Source organism: Rana temporaria, chromosome 1 (assembly GCF_905171775.1).
Source record: "Rana temporaria chromosome 1, aRanTem1.1, whole genome shotgun sequence".
Classification (NCBI taxonomy): Eukaryota; Metazoa; Chordata; class Amphibia; order Anura; family Ranidae; genus Rana; species Rana temporaria.
In genome coordinates, this window is record NC_053489.1 from 542,511,007 (window position 1) to 542,535,620 (window position 24,614).

General features: G+C 43.7%; 1 protein-coding gene across 2 annotated transcripts in view; it reads right to left on the bottom strand.

Annotated features, from left to right (window-relative positions):
* The window catches only part of LOC120920724 (probable ATP-dependent RNA helicase DDX60), a 294,719-nt gene that overhangs the window by 46,821 nt on the left and 223,284 nt on the right, over positions 1–24,614 (bottom strand). For both annotated transcript variants that reach the window (XM_040332971.1, XM_040332963.1), the window contains 3 exons: positions 21,376–21,518; positions 10,482–10,633; positions 7,952–8,014 (listed from right to left, as the gene is read on the bottom strand). In XM_040332971.1, coding sequence (XP_040188905.1) covers positions 7,952–8,014; positions 10,482–10,633; positions 21,376–21,518 — 358 coding nt within the window. The remainder of the gene's footprint in view (positions 1–7,951; positions 8,015–10,481; positions 10,634–21,375; positions 21,519–24,614) is intronic.

The window sequence follows — 24,614 nt, forward strand, 5'->3', positions numbered from 1 at the left end:
CAATTTACCATTAACCTTAACCATAGCCGTTGGTCTACTGTACAGGTTTTGTATCCAGTGTCTAATTTTAGGTCCCATCCCCAGATGTTGGAGCGTTTCCATCATAAATCCCCAGTCTACCCTGTCGAATGCTTTCTCGGCATCTATTGACAGGAGTAAAACTGGGGATTTTACGCTCTTGTTTTCCTGCAATAGTAATATAGTTTTTAAACTATTGTCTCTGCCTTCTCTTCCGGGTATAAACCCGGTCTGATCTGGGTCTACCCAGTCCGGCATTAGGTCCGTTATTCGGGTGGCTAGTATTTTTGCATATAATTTTGTGTCAGTGTTTAGTAGTGCTATAGGCCTATAACTAGAACATAATGTTTTATCTTTCCCAGGTTTTGGTATTATAGTGATGTATGCCAATAAAGATTCATGTCGCATTTCCTCTTCTTCTCCTATTTGGTTAAAGTAATCACATAGTTTCGGGATCAGTTGGTTCTGAAATTTTTTATAATATTTGATGGTGAGCCCATCTGGTCCGGGGCTTTTCCCAGTGGGTGTTTCTTTTAATGCTCTTGTAATTTCTTCCTGTGAAATCCTTGCTTCCAAAGCTGTCAAACGTTCTTCTTGTATTTTTGGCAGTTTGGCATTCTTTAAATATTCTTGTATTTTTTCTTTCTGCTTCTCTTTCTCCTTATGTATATCTTCCTTTCCAATTGCATATAGTGTACTGTAGTATGTTTGAAATGCGGCTGCAATATCAACTGTTTTATTCACCATTTCACCTTTTCCGTTCTTTATCTTCTCGATATAGTTTAGTGATTTATTGCGTTTTAGCATTTTTGCAAGATATTTTCCAGGCTTATTTCCTCCTCTGTATCTTTCCTTTCTGATTATATTAAACTCCCTTCTTGTTTTCTGTTCCAATAGATCTTTCAATGATTCCCTTTTTAGTATTAGGGCTTGTTGGGTCTCCTTTTCAACATTTCTCTTATGTCTTTGTTTCAGATCATGTATTTCTTTTAAGATTTTTTGCATATTAATTTCTCTTTCTTTCTTTTTTCTGGCTCCAATGGCTATCAAATGGCCCCTTGTAACGGCCTTGTGGGCTTCCCAGATAGTTGCTTTGCTCAGTTCTGGTATATCATTAGTCCGGAAATACTGATCAATTTCTGTTTCTATTATCTTCTCTACTTCTTGGTCTTCAATTATATCTTCATTTATTCTCCAAGCTCCTCTCCCCATCATTTCCCTTTTTACTTTTAACTTCATTCTCACTCGCGCATGATCTGATGTTGTGGCTATTTCTATTGTTGTTTCCATTACTATCTTCAGTGCGCCATGTTCAATCAATATGTAGTCCAATCTGGAGTACATTCCATGTATCATTGAATGGTATGTGAAGTCTTTTATACTAGGGTGTTGGATCCTCCAGACGTCTACTAATTGATGTTCGAATAACTTTCCTTTTACTGTTCTTAATATTTTTTTTTTCTTTATCTAAAGCTCCAGAAGTAGAGTCTAATTTGCTGTCCATGGTAAAATCTCCAGCCAATATTAAGTAGCCTTTTTTGAATTCTTCAAGTTCCTTTAAGATCTTTGGCAAATATTTTTTAGGATGCTTATTAGGACCATATACATTTGCCAATGTATACTCTATACCAGATATAGTTCCTCTCAGGAACAAAAATCTGCCATCGGGATCCACTTTCCTATCTTCTATCTTGAAGCCAACATTCTTACCAAAGCCAATTGCCACCCCTTTTGCCCTTTTTGTTGGCGAGTCTCCGTAATACCATATAGGGATCTTCTTGGAATATAATTTAGTATTGCCCTCTAATGCCAGATGGGTTTCTTGTAGAAATATTATTTCCGCGCCCTTTCTTTCTAATTCACGCAACACCATATGTCGTTTCTGTGGAGAGTTTAGCCCCTAACATTGTATGTTATAAATTTTATTGAGTCCATTTTTCCTTTTTCTTTTCATATTTTCTTCCCTTCTTCTGTTTGTACAGGGATGAAGGCACCCCAGGCCCCGTTTTGCACCGGGGGTCTCTTCTGCCCCATAACTCCCGGGGCAGCAGATCAACCAAAAAATTCTCTGTTTTTCTTCTCTCTTGAACAAACCATTTTTCTTCTTTCCCACTGTTCCCCCCCATAACCTCCCCCTCCCCCTAAAGTTTACCTGCTGATTGCATCAAGGTGGCGTACTGTCTGGCGCTCGTGCCTACCTCCTTTGGGTATAAGGAGATGGCTCAAGAGCTCCCCGAAAGTCCAGGTCTCCATCCCCTCCCGCACGTTTCTATTCTATTCTCTTTACCTTATGCCCCCACTGCTAGACAAAAAAAGAGAAAGAGAACCCATTTCATTCCCCTCCCATTATGTCTTCCTCCTCGAGACCAAATGCCATGGTTCCTCTTCTTGCGTTTCATCTTCTCGTCTCGTGTTGCTTCCCCTTAAAGCCTCAGGCACTGGAATTCCCAATTTTTCGCAAAATTCCTGTACTTCTTCTTCGAACCTGAGTTTTACTGTATATCCGTTTTTCTTGCCAATCAAACACGCAGGGAACCCCCAGTTGTATTGGATCTCGTGTTCTTGTAGGGTTTTCAACAAAGGTTTTAGCCTCCACCTTCTTCTTAGGGTGTCTTGTGATAAATCCGGGAAGATTTGTAATGGTTTTTCTTCATATTTTAATGGGGGTTTCCCCTTCATATTTCTTCATATTTGATTTTTTTCTTCTAGCTTCTCAAACCTTACTATTATGTCCCGTGGACTTTCTACAGGTACTCCCATAGGTCTCCTTATCCTAAAGACTTCTTCAATCCTCACACTATTTGTTTCCTGGCTTCCCAATAGTGGATTAAATATTCTTCCCATAATTTCTTTCAAGTCCTCTTTCTGGGGGTTTTCAAGGAGCCCTCTTATTCTCAAGTTCTTTCTCTTGTTCTTATTTTCTTGTTCTTCCATCTTATAGGCTTGTTCTCGCTGTTCTACTCTTAAAGTTCTTATTTCCCCCTTTAACTCTTTTATTGTAATTGTATGGGTATCTACTTTGTTTTCAACCTTTTCCACTCTGGTGAGTAAGTGTCCCACATCATTATGGATTATGGCAATTTCCTTTTTCAGTGAGGATTCTAGACTCTTCAGCGTTTTCTCCAAAGCTGCAAACATACTTTCCATATCACATTTCATTAGGAATTGCTCCTTTCTATGCTGTTCCTCTTTTCCCTCTCTTCCTAGCTCCCCCTCTATTTCAACCTCTATCTCTTCATGAGAATCTGTATGTGTACTTATTTCAAAGGCTGTTTTATTTTGGGCCTTTTTCTACCTTTTCTCATTTACTTCAGTTTGCCATCCCTTAGGCCCCGTACACACGAGAGGATCTATCCGCTGGAATTGATCTGCGGATCAGTTCCAGCAGATAGATCCGCTGGTGTGTACATCCCAGCGGATCTTTTTCCGCGGATTTTTTTCGGCCCGACCGATTTCCAGCAGATAAAAATTTCTTAGCATGCTAAGAAATCTATCTGCTGGAATCGGCTTCAGCGGATCGATCCGGTGGTCTGTACAGACTCACCGGATTGATCCGTCCGATTCCCTCCCTCGCATGCGTCGTAATGATTCGACGCATGCGTGGGTATCCTTATATGACAGCGTCGCGCACGTCGCCGCGTCATCATCGCGGCGACGGCGCGACACGTCATCGCGAAGGGATTTCGGCGCGGATTTCGATCCGATGGTGAGTACACTCCATCGGATCCAAATCCGCGGAAATCCTCGAGAGGATTTATCCGCGGATACGGTCCGGCGGACCGTATCCGCGGATCAATCCTCTCGTCTGTCTGTACCCGGCATTAGTGTTCAGCTTTCCTATTTCCTGGTTATTTCCACTTACACTAGCAGTAACATATTTAGTCATAGGCCCAGGGCTTAAACTTGAACGAGGTGATTTTGCTATTGCTCCTCCTCTTCCTGATCTCCCCCTCATACTACCGATCATCTCAAACCACTAAAAGGGGAAAAAAAAAAGGAGAAAAAAAAACCCACACACAGTCCTTTTGCGTTTTTATGCGTTTTAGGCACGGCAGTAAGATCTCTTTTCCCAGAGGGATATAATATTTTCTATAACTTTGGCTGAGTTAGATTCTTCTTTGTATCAATCGACAGTCTCGATACAGTCTCTAAAAATACAAAAAACAAAAAAAAAAACTTTCTGGGCCAAAGTACTGAGGGAGGTACTCACCACTCTCTCCTCTTTCCTATCTCCCCTTACCTGATCTTCAAACTGTAAGGAAAGTTGCTGTTTAACGTCTTGCGCCCCGTTATTTCAAAGTTATTTCAAAGAACAGTACCAAACAAGTAGATATAGGGAGAGATAGGGAGCAGAGTGTTTAAATTTTTCCTAACAATTATCTCTTTCCCTAAAAAAAAAAGGAGAGAGGGGGAGTGGAGCTCCCACTAGGGAAAAAAAAAAATAGGGAGAAACAATGAGGACAGACCAGTCTATATCCTTTCCTTTCCTTTTCAGGTCTGATCAATTCCCCATATCCTGTTGCTCTATAATGCGGTCTTCCTTCAAAAACGCAACAGAGCAGCAAAAGTGGGGAGGAAGAAAAAAGGCAAACAGCAAGACATTTTTTTTTTGCAGTAGATAGAAAAAGGGACCGATTAGATAGTTAATTGTCCCACACACAGTCTCCTTTGCTTACAGCAGTAAAAACGGCACTCGGTCTTCAAATAATAAATTACCAGAAATAAATACAGGAAAAGGTAACCATATTAGTATTAGTGTGCAATACAGTTTCACTCAGGGGTATGGGAAGGGGCTTCTCTTATTCGGTGCAGGGGGAGAGGTGGAGGTGAGGATTATTAAATTTGTTAGATTTGTTATTTCTTGAGAAAACTTCCTGGGCTTTCCCCGGGATTCACCATTTACTAGCTCCTCTCGCCTTTAGTATATATTTTCCCCGGCCTCTCTTGGCGGATTGCTGCAGTCCTCAGCCAGCTCCGTAGCCCCCCCCCCCCCTTACCTGCTCAGATCGTCTTCAGCAGCTCCCGGCGCATCACAATCCCCAGCACGCACCGACTCACCCCTGGTGCTCCTCAATGCGGTCAGTGCAATCACGGCTCTCTCGGTCTATCCCTTCAGTCTCCACACAGCTCGCCGCTCACGGGTGTCTCCGACCAAAGCCGCCGATTCCTCTCCCCTTAGCTGATCCAGGTACGAGGGATTGAATGAAAAAAGGTTCTCTGCAAACAAGCTAGCGGGGGGGCCCAGGTTCGCAGGGTCATGTTATCGGCATTTGGCTTGCATGTGCGGGAGCTGGAGACCCGGGACTCACGGCGGGCTCTCAACTGGCGCCATTACCAGACTCCTCCCTCCAGCGTGCTCGCCTCAATGCTGAAAATGCTATCTGACACTTAATGCAAAGATGTTCTCACATTGTACAAAACACACTTACAAGAAGGTAAGGAAAGAAGGCTCATCTGTAACATCCTGTAGTCCTCGTCCCGGATCCATGGGCTGCTTTAGAAGTGAAAAAAGCAGAATGTGTGGAGTCTTCAGGCCTGTCCTGTGGCCTTCAGGATGAAGTCTGTTCCAGCCTCACAGGTCACATGACAGGTCACGTGATTACTTCCAAGGAACACTTCCGGGAGGAGGGTCAGACAGGGAGAACAAAGGCTCACTTTGTAAGTGTGTTTTGTACAATGTGTCATTAAAAGAACCTCTTTAATACTGCACTTAGGTGGCGCTTCCTTTCTCTACCCCTTTTTTGTTAACCTCCCTAAGAGAGGCCAACGCCATCACAATCTGACAGGGAATGACAGTGCTAGGTCTGATGACATCCTCAAACCCAGCTGTCACATGGGCACAGATTCATATGAGACCCCTACAGAATCACATTATATTCCAATGGGATGGCAACCACTCATCTCTGGACAAGTCCATTCCGGTTCCTGCCACAGTCAAACAAACACTTCAGTGGTGGCTCAATCCAATTCGATACATCAAAGGATGCAAATGGGCTCAATCCGACCCAGTCAGGATCACCACTGATGCCAGCGCTCTAGGCTGGGGGGCACACATGGAGGGCCTCTGCACACAGGGGAAATTGAGTTCCAGATGGGCCCAAGCTTCCTCAAATACTGTATGAGGGAGCTAAAAAAAGCTGTGGAGGAAGCACTGAAAGCATTCAAACCAGCAATACAGGGGAGAGATGTGAAAATACTATCAGACAACGCCACGACAGTGGCATACCTAAACGGACAAGGAGGGACAAAGTCCCAAAACTTGATGAGGCTGACGGAAACAATCCTGCTATATGTGAAATCCAACGTAAAATCTATATCAGCCATTCACCTAAAACACACATGAAATATCCAACGTTCTTCTCGCTAGATCCCACGGATGTCAACAGCGGAGTACATGCCTCTAGTCAGAGCTGAGGATTGCAACTGGGTTATGCATTCCTTCCTACTGCCTTAAGACCAAGAGTGATTCAGACGAAAGAGCAACTGTGATACTAATAGAACCGCACTGGCCCCAAAGGGCATGGTTCAGCCACTAAAAAACCTCAGCATCCAACCTCAACTGACACTGACGGACGGATCAGATCTCCTATCACAGGGCCCAGCCAACCATCCGAGTCCTGAAGCTTTCGGCTTGGTTACTGAAAGGGTAAGACTTCAGAACAAAAGGCTGTCAAACAAGGTGATCATAACCATCATAGACAGTAGGAAATTTATGATCAGGGCAATCTATGAGAAAGTGAGGAAAAAGTTTGTCTCCTGGAACAAAAACAAACACACTTCCAGCAGAGGGATAATTCCAACAATCCTGGATTTTTTGTAAGATGGAGCAGACAAAAATATCTCCCAAGCCACGCTGAAGGTACAAGTGGTGGCGCTTTCCTCATTCATGGATATCAGCAATTCCTGATGTCACTTAAAAGAACTAGACCTGCCAAAATGAAATGGCTTTTGGAGAGTTACTGAATCCCTTCTTTGCCTTGGCAGGCCCAGCCCTGCAAGTGGCTATTGCCACATTGTCGATTACCCAGGCAATGGCAAACTGGACTGCGGAAATCAGTAGTAAAACTATTTTTTTGCTTATATATGATCCCAAACTTGCTGCTAGCACTACTCTTATTATGCATTATATCTCCAGAATGACCTCACTTTCAGTTCATATGCACAGAATCTTATGGCTCAAAGCTGCGTCAGCAGAACACCTTTGTGAAAGGTTGCACATGCCCTTTGAAGGTGAGCTACTATTTTCCCAAATTTTCATGAGAAAAAAACTGAGGCAGCTGCTGAGGGAGAGCCTGCCTATCCTCCATCATACTTCCCTTTCCAATGGGTCTCCTCTACTGTACTGATACGATTTGTTACCCCCCTCATGGAAGTCATCCCAGCCGTTTATTTCACGCAGTCCTTCAGAGATGTACACAAGGAATCTATAATGTGTCCTCCCTGTGTTTTTTTTCTCTGCTACACATTCCTACTTGCATTCTTACTTACTGCTTCACACGGCAGTCTGTTTCTCCTACACCTCCTAGCAGCTAACGTTTACAAGCAGAAATCATCTACTTCCTTCCTAGGAAGGATTTCAAGACCTGCACAATGGACCCTTATCCACTCAACAATGCATGTCCTGTCATGCTCCTAAAACATCTATTCTAATTACTGCAGTAACCAGCTTCCTATCTGGTCTCCTGTAGACTTTTCACTAAGGTAGGCCATAGATGATACAATTTTATTTCCTGCAACCACCTGTGGAATTTGCATGTATATAAAAATCAGTAGAAATGATACCTAAAGCTAAGATGTAATTTCTAGTTTTAACCTTATTAACCTATAAATGTAATAACTGGTTCACTGAAGCAGAAACGTCATTAAATTAACCCGTTTCTGTATATTTGGTAAAATGATATCTCTTATTTCAGTGAATATACAGTAACATTACCTGATGGCTGCAATCGAAAGTGAGAAATCCCTTAATTTGTAAAAAGCATCTCCTTCAATAAACCTGGAAAACAAATATGAATGTAATATACATATAACGACATTACATAAAACATTCAGTTGAAATCTAGACATGACAATTAACAACTTATGAATTAAATAAGAGTTAAGATTCCATTTATTGGGGTATTAATTCCTAATGACTGACCGATTTCAAGTAACTGAACCTCCTTGATCGACTCATTCATGTAACTCAATGATTCTACACTTGTTCAATATTTTGGAATGTGAATTGAATGTTTTTATGAGAACATTTCCATGTAATAAACACAGTTGAAATTACTTACTGTATGCAATTTTCTGAACTGATCCCATGAAAAACAGATCACCCTGGATACAATTTGACATATAGGTTTGTATGCCTCAAGGGAGATTAGGGCTGCTAGTTTTATGAAATCCACTGGTATGACTGTTTGATTCTTCTTGCTGGAAGCTCTTATATAACCCTGTTCTTACCAAGATGGCCACCCCCACACAGGGACAGTGCAAAACAAGGTATGCTAAGTCAGCAATGGGGAAAACATAAGCTGCAGAAAGATCACTGGAAATACTGGTGACCAGTGCCGGCCCGTCCATTAAGGGCACGCCACCCTGTATCCATGCATGACCAGGACCGCTGGTAGGGCAGTACAACCAGCCCTGTTGTACCGAGCCCAGCCAGCAGGGGGGGCCCGAGCAGCTTTTAACTTCTAGCTAAAAAAAAAAAAACTAGCTGAATAACTATATTAACACGCACCCACTTGATTACTAAGGTATATAAGTAATATATAGTAATTTCCTGGGCCCCAATCAGGTTAACAGAGGGGCCCAGGAGGTGAAAGCAGAAGAGGGACTTTTTTTCCATTTTCGGGTGCAGGGATACAATGCCGAGCCACATGCTGCTCTCTGTATACCTGCACAAACTAAAGATCTGCCTGCTCACTGTATACCTCTCCGGCGGATGGATATTACTGTAATACGGCTCCCTTGCCTCAGTAAGTGCTGCAGCCTGAGGGAGAGACTAATCACTGAGGCGGCTGAGACAGACAGGGCAGCAGGAGTTATCTCAACAGTGGCAGTGGTGCCCAGGCAAGCAGGCCCCTGCACACACACACTGACAGGTCACACAGGCTATTGTAGAATGTGCAGTCCCCAGACTCTCATTGTGTGCTCATGGTCATTATCATTATAATGATCAAAGCACAGCAGGTGCTCTATGACTCTGTCAGTGTAACATGGCTTTTGGATGCTGACTTTCCGACTATATGGCTGTACTGTGTGTTACAGACTATAACACAGCACAGCAATAACAAAGTCAGCACCACACAGTCACATTACACTGACAGAGCCATAGAGCACCTGCTGTGCTCTGATCATCATAATGATAATGACCATGAGCACATAGTGAGATGCTACTTTACACGTGATGGGGAGAGACAGTAAAAACACACAGTCAAGCTGCATTTTTACCACCCCCAAACCACTTCCCTTTGATAACCTTTCACCCAAGCTTTGCAATCCTTTTTCATGCAGACCTGACTGAAAGCTCCATGCAGGTTTACAGGTATGAATTGACTTGTGTGCATTTAGATCCGCCTTCCTCCATGTCCATTCAGGTGGAGAAAAAAAAATGGAAAAGTACATCCTTTTTTATTTTTCCAGAACTAAATGTGACAGATCAGAGGTAGCCTGATGTAAATGGACACAAGTCTGGTGTATGTGGGCGCAGATGTCAAAACACTGACATCTCTCCCATTCAGATCCAGTTATGATTGGTGTGGTGCTGTAAATGTTACACGTTCCAGCTCCTGCTACCAGTCCCCCAGATCCCCCCCCCCCCCCCGTGACAGCGTGGAGGCAGGGGTGGGGTCAAGGGGGGGGCCTCGTCAGGTAGGCTGTATGGGGCCCCATGATTTCTAACAGCAGCCCTGCATGCATCTGGCCCCTTAATCTACATGCACGGCGCCGGATGCATGGATTCCAATGGGGGGGCGGGGTGTTTTTTTTAAGCACGTGATTAGAGCCAGAAGCTCTAATGGGCTTCAAAAAAGGGTGGGCTCTGGGCGCAGAGCACTGCGCTCCGAGCCCACCCAGTTGTGTGACAATAGCGAATGAATTGTCACACTGATCCTACTCCCAGCCAATCAGGAAGCGGGTCCTGAGACCCGTCACCCGATTGGCTAAAAGCAATTCTATTGCATGCCTAGGAGGGAGGAGATGCACAACGGAATACACCGTGATGCAGGGGAGGAGATGCCCGCAGGAGCACTGCCTGCCCGCAACCTAAATGAGATAAGTGCCTGGATGACTGATCGACCGATCGCGAGACCCCCCCCCCCCAAAAAAAAACACCAGCCGCCACTGCTGGTGACTAGTTTTTTACTAGAATAATATAACCTTCAACGGAGCACAGCTTGTGGAGTTTAATATCTCTTTAAACACACCAGGTAGCCTCAAAAGACATAAATATATTCTTATATATAAATAAATACCCGTTATCCGAAACGATTGCCTTTATTGAACCATGTTTATAAAAGTCAAGGGCATAGGAGTTAAGGGTCAATGCTCTTCCACATGCATCAGTTTTCTCCAAATAAAAAATTGGAAAATACTTCTCAGGAATTTGAATGGTTGACAACATCATCTGATAAAAGAAAGTTTAAAAAGTTAAGTCTTTAATTTTTCCAAAAAAATGTTCTTGCTTCCATTGAAAATATGCAAACATTGTCTAAAACATTCTTCATTTACAAAAAAGAAGCAACATAGCAACAAATCATGTTTGTTCGCAATTGAAAAAATCAAAAAAACAGCAAAAGTTGTGGTGGCATTTAACTATTCCACTATATACTGAGACTGAGCTGAAGTGTTGGAGTTTGTGTAATTTGCCTAATATTGGTTGGGTTTTTTCTTCCAACTATCCACAAATGGTTGTGTTCATCTATATAAATTAGTAAAATAAAAAGCTGATGCTACTATTCATAATTAAATGATTTGCTAGGCTGGTGCAAAGTACAGGAAAGCATAGCAACCTGCCAACATTCTTGTATTTTTTTTTTTTTGTACTTTGTAATGGCTCCTGTAGAATATTGTTTATTGGTCATCACATTTGTACTTTGCAGGATGGTCAAGACCTTAATATGTATTTGCAAGGACATTCCAACCATAATTTAAAGCCAACAAGCTGGAGGGCAAAGGGAAGCACCTCACTTGTTTCTATGGCTGTCTCAAACACAGGTGTTGTGTTTACCTCACATTAACCACTAACCGGACTATATTGCTGGTCAAAGACCAGGCCACTTTTTGCGATTCGGCACTGCGTTGCTTTAACTGACAATTGCGCAGGCGTGCAACGTGGCTCCCAAACAAAATTGGCGTCCTTTTTTTCCCACAAATAGAGCTTTCTTTTGGTGGTATTTGATCACCACTGCGGTTTTTAGTTTTTGCGCTATAAACAAAAATAGAGCTACAATTTTGAAAAAAAATTATATTTTTGACTTTTTCCTATAAAAAATATCCCCCAAAAATATATAAAAACATTTGTTTTCCTCAGTTTAGGCCGATACGTATTCGTCTACATATTTTTCGTAAAGAAAAATCGCAATAAGCGTTTATTGATTGGTTTGCGCAAAAGTTATAGCGTTTACAAAATAGGGAATAGTTTTATGGCATTTTTCTTAATATTTTTTTTACTAGTAATGGCGGCGATCAGTGATTTTTATCGGTACTGTGACATTATGGCGGACACTTTTGACACATTTTTTGGACCATTGGCATTTTTATAGCGATCAGTGCTATAAAAATACATTGATTACTATAAAAATGCCACTGGCCGAGAGAAGCCGAGCGTGGCCGAGCGTGCCCGCTTGTACTGCGCTCGGTATATGTCGGCGGTGGGGGTGGCGTTCAAACACAGCGCGGGAAGCGGGGATAGGCTCAGAGACAGCGTGGGAGTCCAGAGAAGCGGGGAGGACACCACGAAGGCCGCAGACGGACGCCGGACCGGACAAGGCCGCCGATGGACGCCGGGCAAGACACCAAAACTGTAAGTAATAAAACATTTTTTTCCAGGAATTTCACGTCTAGATTAGGGGTGCGCGCTATACGCCGGTGCACGCTATAGGCAGATAAATACGGTATATATATATATATATATATATATATATATATATATATATAAAATGTATTATTTTCTCCATCAGACTAGTTTTCACAGTACCATAAATCAGGTTTGGTTTGAGTAAATACTTCTCAAACAAATGCACTTGTATACAAGGATACAATGGGAATGTAAAATACTATTGTATTCAGTTCACAGTTTCAGCAGTTTATTGTCTCTATAGCGACAGTAAACAGGTAATATATTACTTATGGCATGTATTGAACCAGAGTGCCATCTTGAGGTAGAATTTGAGAGTGCCTCTCTAATTGAAAACTACAGAGATGTTTTTCTGTTGTTCAGATGTTATGGTAAACAACCTGACATAAATAAAGGTTTGCCAGGCATAAGCTGGATAAGACTCGTCATCATGCATTAACACCATAGCTGGTACAGTAAAACCTTGGTTTGCAAGCAAAATTCATTCCAGAAACATGCTTGTACAAAGCACTTGTATATCAAAGCATTTTTTTTACAGGTATAAAAGAGAAGACAGGCACCTCTTAGGGGAAGCAATAAGTTGCTAATTGTACCTTCATTAAATGTAACCATATTGCTACACTTAGAGGCTCCTCTCTTCTTTCTCTTCCGTTCATGCACGGACACAGCAGCAATCTTGACAGTAGGGTATTAGCCTTCTATTAGGAGATTGACTAGGCAGAAACAGCATGTTAAGTGTTAAACACACATCAAAAACTGTACAGTACCGCCCATGGGGCGGTCCCTCTAGGTACAACCCCTCTCACTGCGTGCAGCAGCTCAGTTTTTTTCTGCCTAGCATAGGAGAAGGACATGGCTCCATGTGGGCCCATGGGCCTGGGGAATTTTTTCTGCTTTTTTCTAAAAATTGTTTTGATCCTGAGATCTTCTATCAACTGCCGACTGGGTGACAGGCTGGACATCAGATCCTTTGGGGGGACTAAGTCTCGTCCATCGTGTGTGTGCCGACCTTTAGCTATGCGCTGGGTCGTCCATGACATGCCCCGTTGCTCCAGGGGTGGCCGGTGAGCTAAATGCTCGGGGGCACACATATGACCGTGCTATATGTCGGTGTCACAGTGTGCCGGGCCGACAGCCATGCCGTAACCGTGCAGACGTTGGATCTGTCTGGAATGCCGTCAGCTAGTCCACGCAAGATTGGTAAGTAGTAGTCCCCCTGCTCTGGCAGGGTGGCACGGCTGGGCACTTCCGGGATGGTCGATAGGGGGTTTCACCCTTCCTTTCCTCTCTCCCTTCCTCCCCTCCTCCCTAGGCTCTGGGAAACTAGGCTGGCTGCATGTACCGGGGTCCACCGGGGGGGCTCCATCCTCTGGCAGGGGGCTGCACAGTGGGTCCGCTCTCCTGGGGGTGCTGCCCGCTTGTCATGTGCGGGGGGGTTCTCTTTCGGGGGCCCCGGGTGTTCGCTGCCTAATGTGTGTGTTTTCTTCTTCACTAGAAGGGTCTAGAAAAAACAACGTTTTTTTCAACTCGATCATTAAAACGGCCTTGCCTACACACGATCGTGAAAAAAAAATGCTCTAGCAAAGCGAAGTGACGTATGACGGCACTATAAAGGGGAAGTTACATGCGGAAGGCGCCACTCTTTGTGCTGCTTTTGCTGATTTCGTGTTAGTAAAAGACGATTCGTGCTTTTCAGTCTGTTACAGCGTGATGAATGTGCTTACTCCATTACGAACGCTAATTTGCTTCTGAGCATGCGCGTGTTTTGCACGTCGTTAAAGCCCACACACGACCATTTTTTACGACGTACAAAACAACGTGAAAAATTAGAGCATGTTTGACATTTTTAACCACTTAAGCCCCGGACCAAAATGCAGGTAAAGGACCAGGCCCCTTTTTGCGATTCGGGACTGCGTTGTTTTAACTGACAATTGCGCGGTCATGCAACGTGGCTCCCAAACAAAATTAGCGTCCTTTTTTTCCCACAAATAGAGCTTTCTTTTGGTGGTATTTGATCACCTCTGCGGTTTTTATTTTTTGTGCTATAAACAAAAATAGAGCAACAATTTTGAAAAAAATTCTATATTTTTTACTTTTTGCTATAATAAATATCCCTCAAAAATATGTAAAAAAAAAAAAAATTCTCAGTTTAGGCCGATATGTATTCTTCTACCTATTTTTTGGTAAAAAAAATCTCAATAAGCGTGTATCGGTTGGCTTGCGCAAAATTTATAGCGTTTACAAAATACGGGATAGTTTTATTGCATTTTTATTAATTATTTCTTTTTTTTACTACTAATGGCGGCGATCAGCGATTTTTTTTCGTGACTGCGACATTATGGCGGACACTTCGCACAATTTTGACACATTTTTGGGACCATTGTCATTTTCACAGCAAAAAATACATTTAAAATGCATTCTTTATTGTGGAAATGACAGTTGCAGTTTTGGAGTTAACCACAGGGGGCGCTGAAGGGGTTATGTTTCATCTAGTGTGTGTTTACAACTGTAGGGGGGTGTGGCTGTAGGAGTGACATAATTGATTGTGTCTCCCTATAAAGGGGATGACACGATCGATGCAGCCGCCACAGTGAAGCACGGGGAAGCCGTGTTTACACGCGGCTCTCCCCGTTCTTCAGTTCCGGGGACCGATCGCGGGACCCCAGCCGCGATCGGGTCCGCGGGTCCCACGGTCCTGGAGCTTCGGACCAGGTCGCGGGCGCGCGCCCACGACCCACGGCTGGGTAGATGTACAGGACGTGCCGGTACGTCCATCTGCCCAGCCGTGCCATTCTGTGGACGTATGTATACAGTGGGCGGTCCTTAAGTGGTTAATTGCCATTTTTTACATCGTGAAAAATGCTCTGGAGCCCACACACGATCGTTTTTAATGACATTAAAAAAAAAAACGTAATTTTTTACAACACGAAAAACGGTCGTGTGTACACGGCATGAGTCCTAGTTGTCAACAGAGATCACGAACACACAGTAACCAAAATTTAGTAACTTTTAAGCATATTTCTACTGTTATAGACCATAGTTTCTGCTTATTTGCTAGGCATCTTGCATGATATATCCATCTTGTACCAATTTTCTTATATTGTAATCGTTTTGTATGTACAGCATTTTTTTTTTCAGTTAAAGCACATTTGTACACTGAACAGGTCTGAGCTTCCTTGCTTTATACCGTAAACTAGCCTTGCTAAATAAATGCAAGCAAAACAGCTGGGGGCTCGTCTGGGATAATTACTCTAAAGTTCAACTGAAGCAGACCTGTTTTTCTGTGGTGTGGTGTGGCTTGTGCTAGATAAAAAATTTGCATAAGCTGTTTAGGAAAAGCTGCAGAGGTTTCTGGTGTCCAGAAGGAAGTGTGCAGCTTACCTACTGTATCTGGGCCAGAGACAATGATTGGGAGCCTCTTGCTAAAGAACGCATGCAAAATCGCTTTCCTGACCCCACAGAAACATGCTGCCCTTTAGCAGATACACAGCAGTTCCAATAATTGTTAATGACATCTGCTGTGCAACAATTTGATTTTGAAAAAGCGTTGGACTTTCTTTCGCATTTCTAGCGCATAGAGCAGCCAATTGAAATAATTGGGCTGCCCTACATGCGACCTACATCTTTATCCACCATGTCAGTACACCTTTGCATCCTAAAACACGTGCTAACCTCTGCACCCCAAACCTCCCCTATCTTCTCCACTCCAACCTTCCACCCCTTTAATTACCTGCCTCCTCTGCTCATCATTGCTCCCACCTTCCTTACTTCTATACATCCCCTCTTTGCTCACCTGTGCACCCAAACTGTAATTCCTTTACTGCCTACCTCTGCACACCCCACACTACCCCCCCCCCCCCCCCCGTTGGAGACTGAACATTGTTTCATGCTATGTTATACATTGCTTGGTTTATTTCCCTGTGTATTTGGAGTATGACCACTAGATGTCACTATACACAGATACTCTATCATAATGTTCTTTGTGTTAACTATCTGTTACTGCAATTTTCCTGTTATCTATGGTTGTTGTTCTTCTATATCTCGTGTGCTAACATGAGCACCATGCTCTCTGCTGTATGTCTCTTCAATACAAATGAATCCAAGTAAACTACAGCCATCCATATATGTCTGATTATTCTTTGCATCATCTGCACCAGCCAACAAAGGTTATGGGCCCAGACAACGTGAATCATCAGACAGCCGGAACAGAGGCCTAGTCTTCACCTGCACACCATCTTTGATCAAGCTGCGGAGGAAATCTGCTCTGAGGTATCCAGGCGCTTGGAATACGAGCAAGGTACATTAATCATGGCTAGCAGCGGGGATCTTAAACTGGGGATCACTAAGCTGAATAGTGACAACTACCAGATGTGGAAGTTCAAGATGGAGATGTTGCTGAGATGACACATGGGATGTCCTCACCACAGACAGGCCGGATGTAGACAACCAGGAGTGGGATAAGAAAAACAGACAGGCAAGAGCCACAATAGCCCTACTGGTAGAAGATGAACAGCTTATCCACATAAAAGGGGAAGATACTGCCAAAGGTATGTGGAATGCACTCCGTAGATTACATGAGAGCTCTAGCTTAAACAACAAGTTATATTTACTAAGGAAGCTGTACCAGTCAAAACTGACTCCAGAAGGGGATATGCAAGAACATATAAGAAGCGTGCTGGAGATTGTTGCACAACTCAGGGACCTCGGAGAGGAGATCAAAGATAACCATGTGACAGCAATACTTTTATGCAGCCTACCAGAGTCATACAACCCTCTGATTAATGCATTAGAGACAAGATCTGAAGCAGAACTCACATTACAGTTAGTGAAATCTTGACTTTCAGATGAATACAAGCGCAGAAAGGAGCAAACTTCTCACAGGCAAGAGAGCGATACAGGAGCAGCACTTAAAGCAACAGACACTAAGATGCCAAACTGGAAGGCCAAACTATGTTTCCGGTGTAACAGGGCTGGGCATTTCAAGCGCGACTGTCCATTGTGGAGGAATGAGCAGAGGGAAAAAGATCCCAATCAGGCACTCATAACCATGATGAAAAACAACGACCAAGCAGCGTGGCACGGAACTTTTAAAGTGACAGATGCCGTCACCAACCATAAATGGTATATAGATTCTGGAGCAACAAGTCACATGACTAACGACAGAGAATTCTTTGTAGAGCTCAATCCAGACAAGAAAGAAGCCATATATCTTGCAGACGGGAGTTGCACAACTGCTGAAGGAACAGGACATGGAATAGTCACTTGTAAAAATGAGGATGGACAAGTGTTAAAAATACCAATGACGGATGTATTGTATGTTCCCGGACTCAATGGCGGCCTTATATCAGTCAGGCGACTGGCAAGCAAAGGACTAACCACAACGTTTAAAGGTGACCAATGCACTATCCAAGATGGGGAAAGAGTGATAGCAACAGCTAAAGCGGGCAAGCACCTTTATGAACTTGATGTTGTTGAGCAAGAAACAAAGCTCTGCACACATAAACACAAGAACTGTATTCATTTATGGCACAGACGTCTGGGCCACAGGCACCCTGACAGCATACAGGAGCTGGCCAGACGGGATTTAACGAAAGGCTTCAAGTTAACAGGCTGCCCAAACACGCTAAGGTGTGAATGCTGCATCAAGGCCAAAGCCACCAGAGTAACCCCACCAAAGGCAAGTGAAAGCAGAGCAACAAGACCGATCGACCTAATACACACAGATGTATGCGGGCCTATGAGAACAACCACCCCAGGAGGAAATAAATACATATTAACTTTTATAGACGACTACTCAAGGTTTACAGTGACATACCTAATGAAGAATAAGTCAGAAGTATTCGACAAGCTGAAGGACTATGTTACCAAAGTAAGCAATAAATTTCACAGAAAACCATTAGTACTCAGAAGTGATAACGGTGGGGAGTACACCGGGTTTCAAGTTGAGAATACACTCAGGGAACTAGGAATAGAACATCAAAAGACTGTCCCATATACTCCAGAGCAGAACGGGGTAGCAGAGAGGAAAAACAGATCCCTGACTGAAATGATCAGATGCATGTTGACTGATTCTGGACTCCCTGAAAAATATTGGGGAGAAGCAGCACAAACGGCCACCTACTTACAAAACAGATTACACTCCAAGGCAACAACCAAAACTCCATACGAGCTATGGCACAGTCTAAAACCAAGCATAGGACACCTCAAGGTATTTGGAAGCAAAGCTTTTGCTTACATTCCGGGAGAAAAGCGCAGCAAGCTCCAGAATCGAGCAATTGAAGGTGTCTTTGTTGGTTATGCCGACAACACCAAAGGATACAGAATCATAGACCCGAAGACCGATAAAGTGACAATCAGCAGCAGCGTAACATTTATCGAGGACCCGAGAAATGAAGTAACGGAGCCAGCCATGCCAAGAGCAGAAGAACCAAATAACGCTGAGCAGGTTTTCTTTCCTATGGAACGAACCCCCGAAAGTGATACTGTGTCACAGAAAAGACTGGAACAAACTGAACCAGCTAATGACGCTGAACCAAGACGCTCAATGAGGGAAAACAGAGGTAAACCCCCCAACAGACTCTCGTACAAAGTAGAAACATCCTGCGTAAGAGAACCCACTTGTTGGAAAGACATAACACAACTCCCAGAGAGGGAAGCCAAGAGATGGATAAAGGCAGCTGAGGAAGAAATCATCTCACTACAGGACACGCAGGCTTGGGTACTAACGCAACTGCCGGCCAAAAAGAGGGCAATTGGGTGTAAATGGACTTTCAAGGTCAAGTACAACACTGATGGCACAGTTGAGAGATATAAAGCGAGACTCGTAGCCAAAGGATACTCCCAAAAATATGGAGAAGACTACGATGAGACATTTGCCCCAGTCGTCAAACATACCACAATCAGAGCTCTACTCACAGTTGCAACTACAAAACAAATGCTAGTAAAGCACTTTGATGTAAAAACCGCTTTCCTACACAGTGACTTAACAGAAGACATCTACATGGAGCAACCAGAGGGCTTTGTAGACCCACAAAAGCCAGAACAGGTGTGTAAACTTAAGAAGGGGATCTACGGGCTCAAGCAAGCAGCCAGAGCATGGAACATGAAGATTAATGAGGCGCTTTTGAGAGAATCCTTTCAGAGGAGCAAGGCCGATCCCTGCCTATACACCAAGAAACTAAATGGTAGGTGGATCTTTGTACTCATTTATGTAGATGATCTGTTAGTATGTTATGAGCAAGAAGGGGATTGTTCCAGACTGCTGGAGGTCTTAAACATGGACTTTGAAACAAAAGATCTAGGTGATGTCAAACACTTCCTAGGCATGCAGATAGAAAGAGAAGAAGATGGTAGTTTTCTTATTAACCAGAGTCACAAAATACAGGAAGTAATTGAAACTTTTGGGCTCAATGATGCCAAACCAGTCAACTCGCCTATGGAGACAAATTATCTTAAAGAATTAAACAACTCAATTAACCCCTTGCAAAATGACTCACAATTCAGAAGGGCAATGGGGAAGTTACTATACATTGCTACAGTGGCAAGGCCTGACATAGCTACAGCAGTGGGATTCTTATGCAGAAAAGTATCCCAGCCAACCCAGATGGACTGGAACGCAGCAAAAAGGATCATACGCTATTTGAAGGGAACAATAGACTTTAAACTGAAATTTTCATCAACAGGGAAGAGTGGTCTGACTGGATATGTGGATGCAGACTGGTCAGGTGACCCCAGTGATCGGAAATCCACCAGTGGACACCTGTTTCTATTTAAAGACGGCCTGATCAGCTGGACCACCAGAAAACAGTCCACAGTGACACTGTCCTCCACCGAAGCAGAATACGTGGCCGCATCACAAGCAGGGCAAGAGGTAATCTGGTTGAGACAATTGCTGGAAGATCTAGACCAGAACCAGAAAGAGTCCACGCCAATCTATGAGGACAATCAAGGATGTATAGCACTCGCACAGACAGAGCGGATAAACCCGAGAACCAAACACATAGACGTGAGATATCACTTCTTAAGAGACTTACAAGAGCAAGGACAGATGGATCTACAATACTGTCCCACTGAGGAAAGCAGACATCCTTACTAAGCCTTTGCCTGCAAAGAGACATATGGATCTAACAAGAAGAATCGGTTTGTCTAATTAAGCACTTCACAATGAGAAGGGGTGTTGGAGACTGAACATTGTTTCATGCTATGTTATACATTGCTTGGTTTATTTTCCTGTGTATTTGGAGTATGACCACTAGATGTCACTATACACAGATACTCTATCATAATGTTCTTTGTGTTAACTATCTGTTACTGCATTTTTCCTGTTATCTATGGTTGTTGTTCTTCTATATCTCGTGTGCTAACATGAGCACCATGCTCTCTGCTGTATGTCTCTTCAATACAAATGAATCCAAGTAAACTACAGCCATCCATATATGTCTGATTATTCTTTGCATCATCTGCACCAGCCAACACCCCCCCACCAATTTGCTTACCTTTGCAGAACAGGCTGATGTTAGGCTAAATGATCACAGTTGCAGGCAGGACATTAAAGCATGCACCTTTAACTTCCCAGTGGGCAGCATTTAGTATAGGTGATGGTGCATATGACCTCCAGGGGGGGTGATATACATATGAATGCTGCCACCATTTACATATAAATGTTGCCGGTCCACAGCTATTTACATATGAATGAAGACCCTATTTACATATCAATGCAGGTTATTTACATGTAAACACAAGGTCTGCAGGTGAGTCATCTGTACACAACAATAGGGCAGAGCTGGGCAGTATTAGTAGCAGCACTTCGCACCAAGATATCGGGACACAGCACGGGACAAAAAGATCAAGGGATAAGGGAATTTAAACTGGGATAGTTGCCAAGTATAAAGTAGCTGCTTAGGGCCCCACAACAATGACAAGGCCTAGGGCAGCTGCCCCTTTTGCCCTGCTTAAAGACGGCCCTGCAAAAGCCCAGGATATGCCAACAAATTTGGTGAATTTGGCATGTAACTGTGGAGGAGGAGGTATTTGTTTTTGAACGTAAGCTCTGTAAATCAAATTCCTTAACCACCATGCATCAGTGGATTTTGATGCAAGGTCCCGCAGAAAGAACAAACATGGAATCTGTTTGTCTAATAAAGGCAGTATCCTTTAGGTACTACCACTATCAGGTCCACCTGAAAAACGGACAGGCGGACCTGATCAGAAAGCCTGTGTGAAAGGGAACTTACATAAAACCAAAAAGTATACTGTGAATGAACAATGTATCCCCAAGTTTTTCTACTTACACTGTTTACATTTTTCATGGTCATCAAGTCATGATCAGTGTTTCCCGAAAGACAGGCAAATGGTGATATTCCACTTCTTCCTTCAGAGCGTGACATCAGATGATCCACCAGTCCTGAATTCATGCACTCCTTGCCTGAAAGATCTAAAAAATGAGCCAAATGTTACAATAATGCAGTATGTAAATAAATACAAGTATGTATTTAACTACTTTAACCCTTCATGACTGCAATACACTTTAAGTATAATTACAAAACGCCCCTTGATGTAAGAATATTAATTACCATGCAACATAAAACTAAGAATGTGCAAATGTATGTGTTCCTAGTTCTCTGACCCTCTGTTAAACAAAATAGTTATTGTCAGATGCATACTGACATAGTTAAACTCGGTCTAGGCATCTAAGCTTAAAGTAATATGAATGAATGAATGAAAAACTTATATAGCGCGGCACATGCGAACTGAATCGCCTCTGGGCGCTTGTTGTTCCTGTCTCTTGACATCAAAAGAGCAGAGTTTTAATCTGTCTTCTGAAGGTCAGGTGGTTTTCCTCCAACCGAGTGCTGGTTGGTAAAGCATTCCATAGTCTTGGACCTTGGAATGCAAACCTTCTTTCTCCTTTGGACTTGTATCTGGCTTTGGGTACCTTGACCAGGTTTTGGTTAGTGGATCGCAGAAGGCGATTGGAACTGTGGGGTTCTATCTTGTCGCAAAGATATTGCGGAGCCTTCCCATGGATGCACTTATGCATTAGGCAGAGTGCTTTAAAAGCGATTCTGTCCTTTACTGGCAACCAGTGAAGGGTTCTCAACGAAGGTGAGATTGATTCCCATGTTTTTTTCCCAGTCACAAGTCTGGCGGCCGTATTCTGAACGACTTGCAGGCGAGTGATTTGGTATTTTGGCAGTCCGAGGTAAAGGGCATTTGCATAATCCAATCTGGAGTTCACAATTGTTCCCACCACGACTGCTACGTCTTCCTTAGGAATAAATGGAATAAGTCTGCATAGTAGGCGCAGCAGATGGTGGGATCCGCTGACTACTGACCCTATTTGTGCATCCATTGTCATGTAGGTGTCGAAAGTGACCCCGAGACTTTTGACTTTGGAGCTAGGGGTGATGGTTTGGCCCAGAATGGGCGGGGGTGTCCAGGTTGTTGCCAGTTGACTCTTTCGGCTGGCATGAAACAGGAGAAGTTCTGTTTTGGAGCTGTTGAGTTTAAGATAGCTCTTAGTCATCCAGTTTTCTATCAAAGAGAGACATTTCTCTAAACTGGGATGATGATCCTTTTTGTTGCAGATACGAAAATACAGTTGCGTGTCGTCTGCATAGGAGTGATAGAGTAGTTTTTGGCTACTGATAATATCAAAGAGAGGGCGAAGATAGATGTTGAAAAGTACCGGTGACAGGGGGGATCCTTGGGGGACTCCACATGACACCATGCGCCTCTCAGATACGAAAGATCCCAGTTTAACTGTTTGTGATCGGTTTTCAAGGAAGGAGGAAAACCATGGTAAGTCACCTTCTGCGACTCTGGCTACCTCAGCCAGTCGCATCAGTAACAGTTTGTGGTCTACCGTGTCAAAGGCTGCGCTTAGGTCCAGCAGAACCAGGAGACAGGATTCTCCTTCGTCTGCGGCCTCAAGAGCGTCGTCCCATATTTTGAGTAATGCTGTTTCTGTCCCGTGTCCGGGACGGAAGCCTGATTGTAATGGATCAAGTAGATTATGGGTATCCAGATGCTGTTGCAGATGTTGCACCACTGCTTTCTCCATTACCTTAGAGAGGACGTTTAGGCCTGTTATGGGACGGCGGTGAGTTGGGTCCTTGGGGTCGAGGGTGGGTTTTTTCAAGATGGGCTGGATAGTGCCCTCTTTCAGCAGGGAGGGCACTATGCCTTCCTTAAATGACTGGTTTATAAGCTGCGTGATGGGAGGTGCCAGGATGTCAACACATTCCTTCAGCAGTTTAGTGGGGATAATATCATTGGGCGCTGTGCTGTTTCGCAAAGTACCGATGATGTTTTTTGTGGCATCGACGGAGATGGGTTTCAGAGTGAACTTTGTTGATTGTAGAAAGTTTCTCTGGGTGTTATGTGGTGGGCTGAGGGGAGAATTGTTTTGCAGAATGCTTTGCCGGATTCTCTCAATTTTGTTGATGAAGAAATCCGATAATTCATTGCAAAACTCTTGGGTGTCTGAATTGGGGGCTTCTAGACATCCTGGATTCATGGTCTGGGTGACCATCTTGAAGAGTTCACATGGGCGGTTTAGGGCGCTGTTGATCGCCATAGAAAAATGTTGTTTCTTGGCTTTGAAGATTTCTTTGTGATATTTTCTTGTTATTGCCTTGTAGATGATGAGGTTTTCCTCAGAGGCGCTTCTTTGCCAGGCGGCTTCAGCCCTTCTGCGCTCTTGCTTCAGTAGTGACAGCTGGTTGTTGAACCAGCCAGACTTTTTTTTCTGGGTGCGGGCTTTGCGTCTTGGTGCTACTAAGTCGGCTGACTGTAGTAGGGCTGCATTTATGGCATCCAGTGTATTTGAGGCTGTTTGATGTGGATGAATTGTTTTGATTTTAATTTCCAAGGTAGATTTGAAGAGTTCCGAGTGGAGCTTCTTCTGAGATCTAGACCAGTGTGTTGTCACCGGCTTGGGTGCTTTTATCAGTGGGGGAATTTTGGAAATTATGAATTTAATTGCATGGTGATCTGTCCATGGCAATGGTTCATTTCCCAAAATGCTTATTTTCAGATTTTGTCTGAAAATTAGGTCGAGCGTGTGACCTGAAGCATGTGTGGGCTCACATATAAGTTGCTGTAGCCCTAACCCTTCCAGGTGGTCAATACAGGCGTCCGCAACGGAATCCTGTGCGGAGTTGGCCCAGAGATTGAAGTCCCCGAGCAGCAAAAGGTATTTGCTGTTGAGGGTATATGTGGAGAAAAACTCCATCAATGATGGTAGAAGCTGCGATTTTGGACCGGGTGGCCTATAGCAGAGAAGAATGTGGACAGTCTCCTGGGGGTTTGTTTGTAGTTGAAGAGTGAGGCCTCGTACACACGGCCGAGGAACTCGACGTGCCAAACACATCGAGTTCCTCGGCCAGTTCAGCCCTGAAGCCGCCGAGGAGCTCGGCGGGCCGAGAGCTCCCATAGAACAACGAGAAAATAGAGAACATGTTCTCTATTTTCTCGACGAGTTCCTCGGCGGCTCCATCGGGCCGAAAGTGTACACACTACAGAGTTT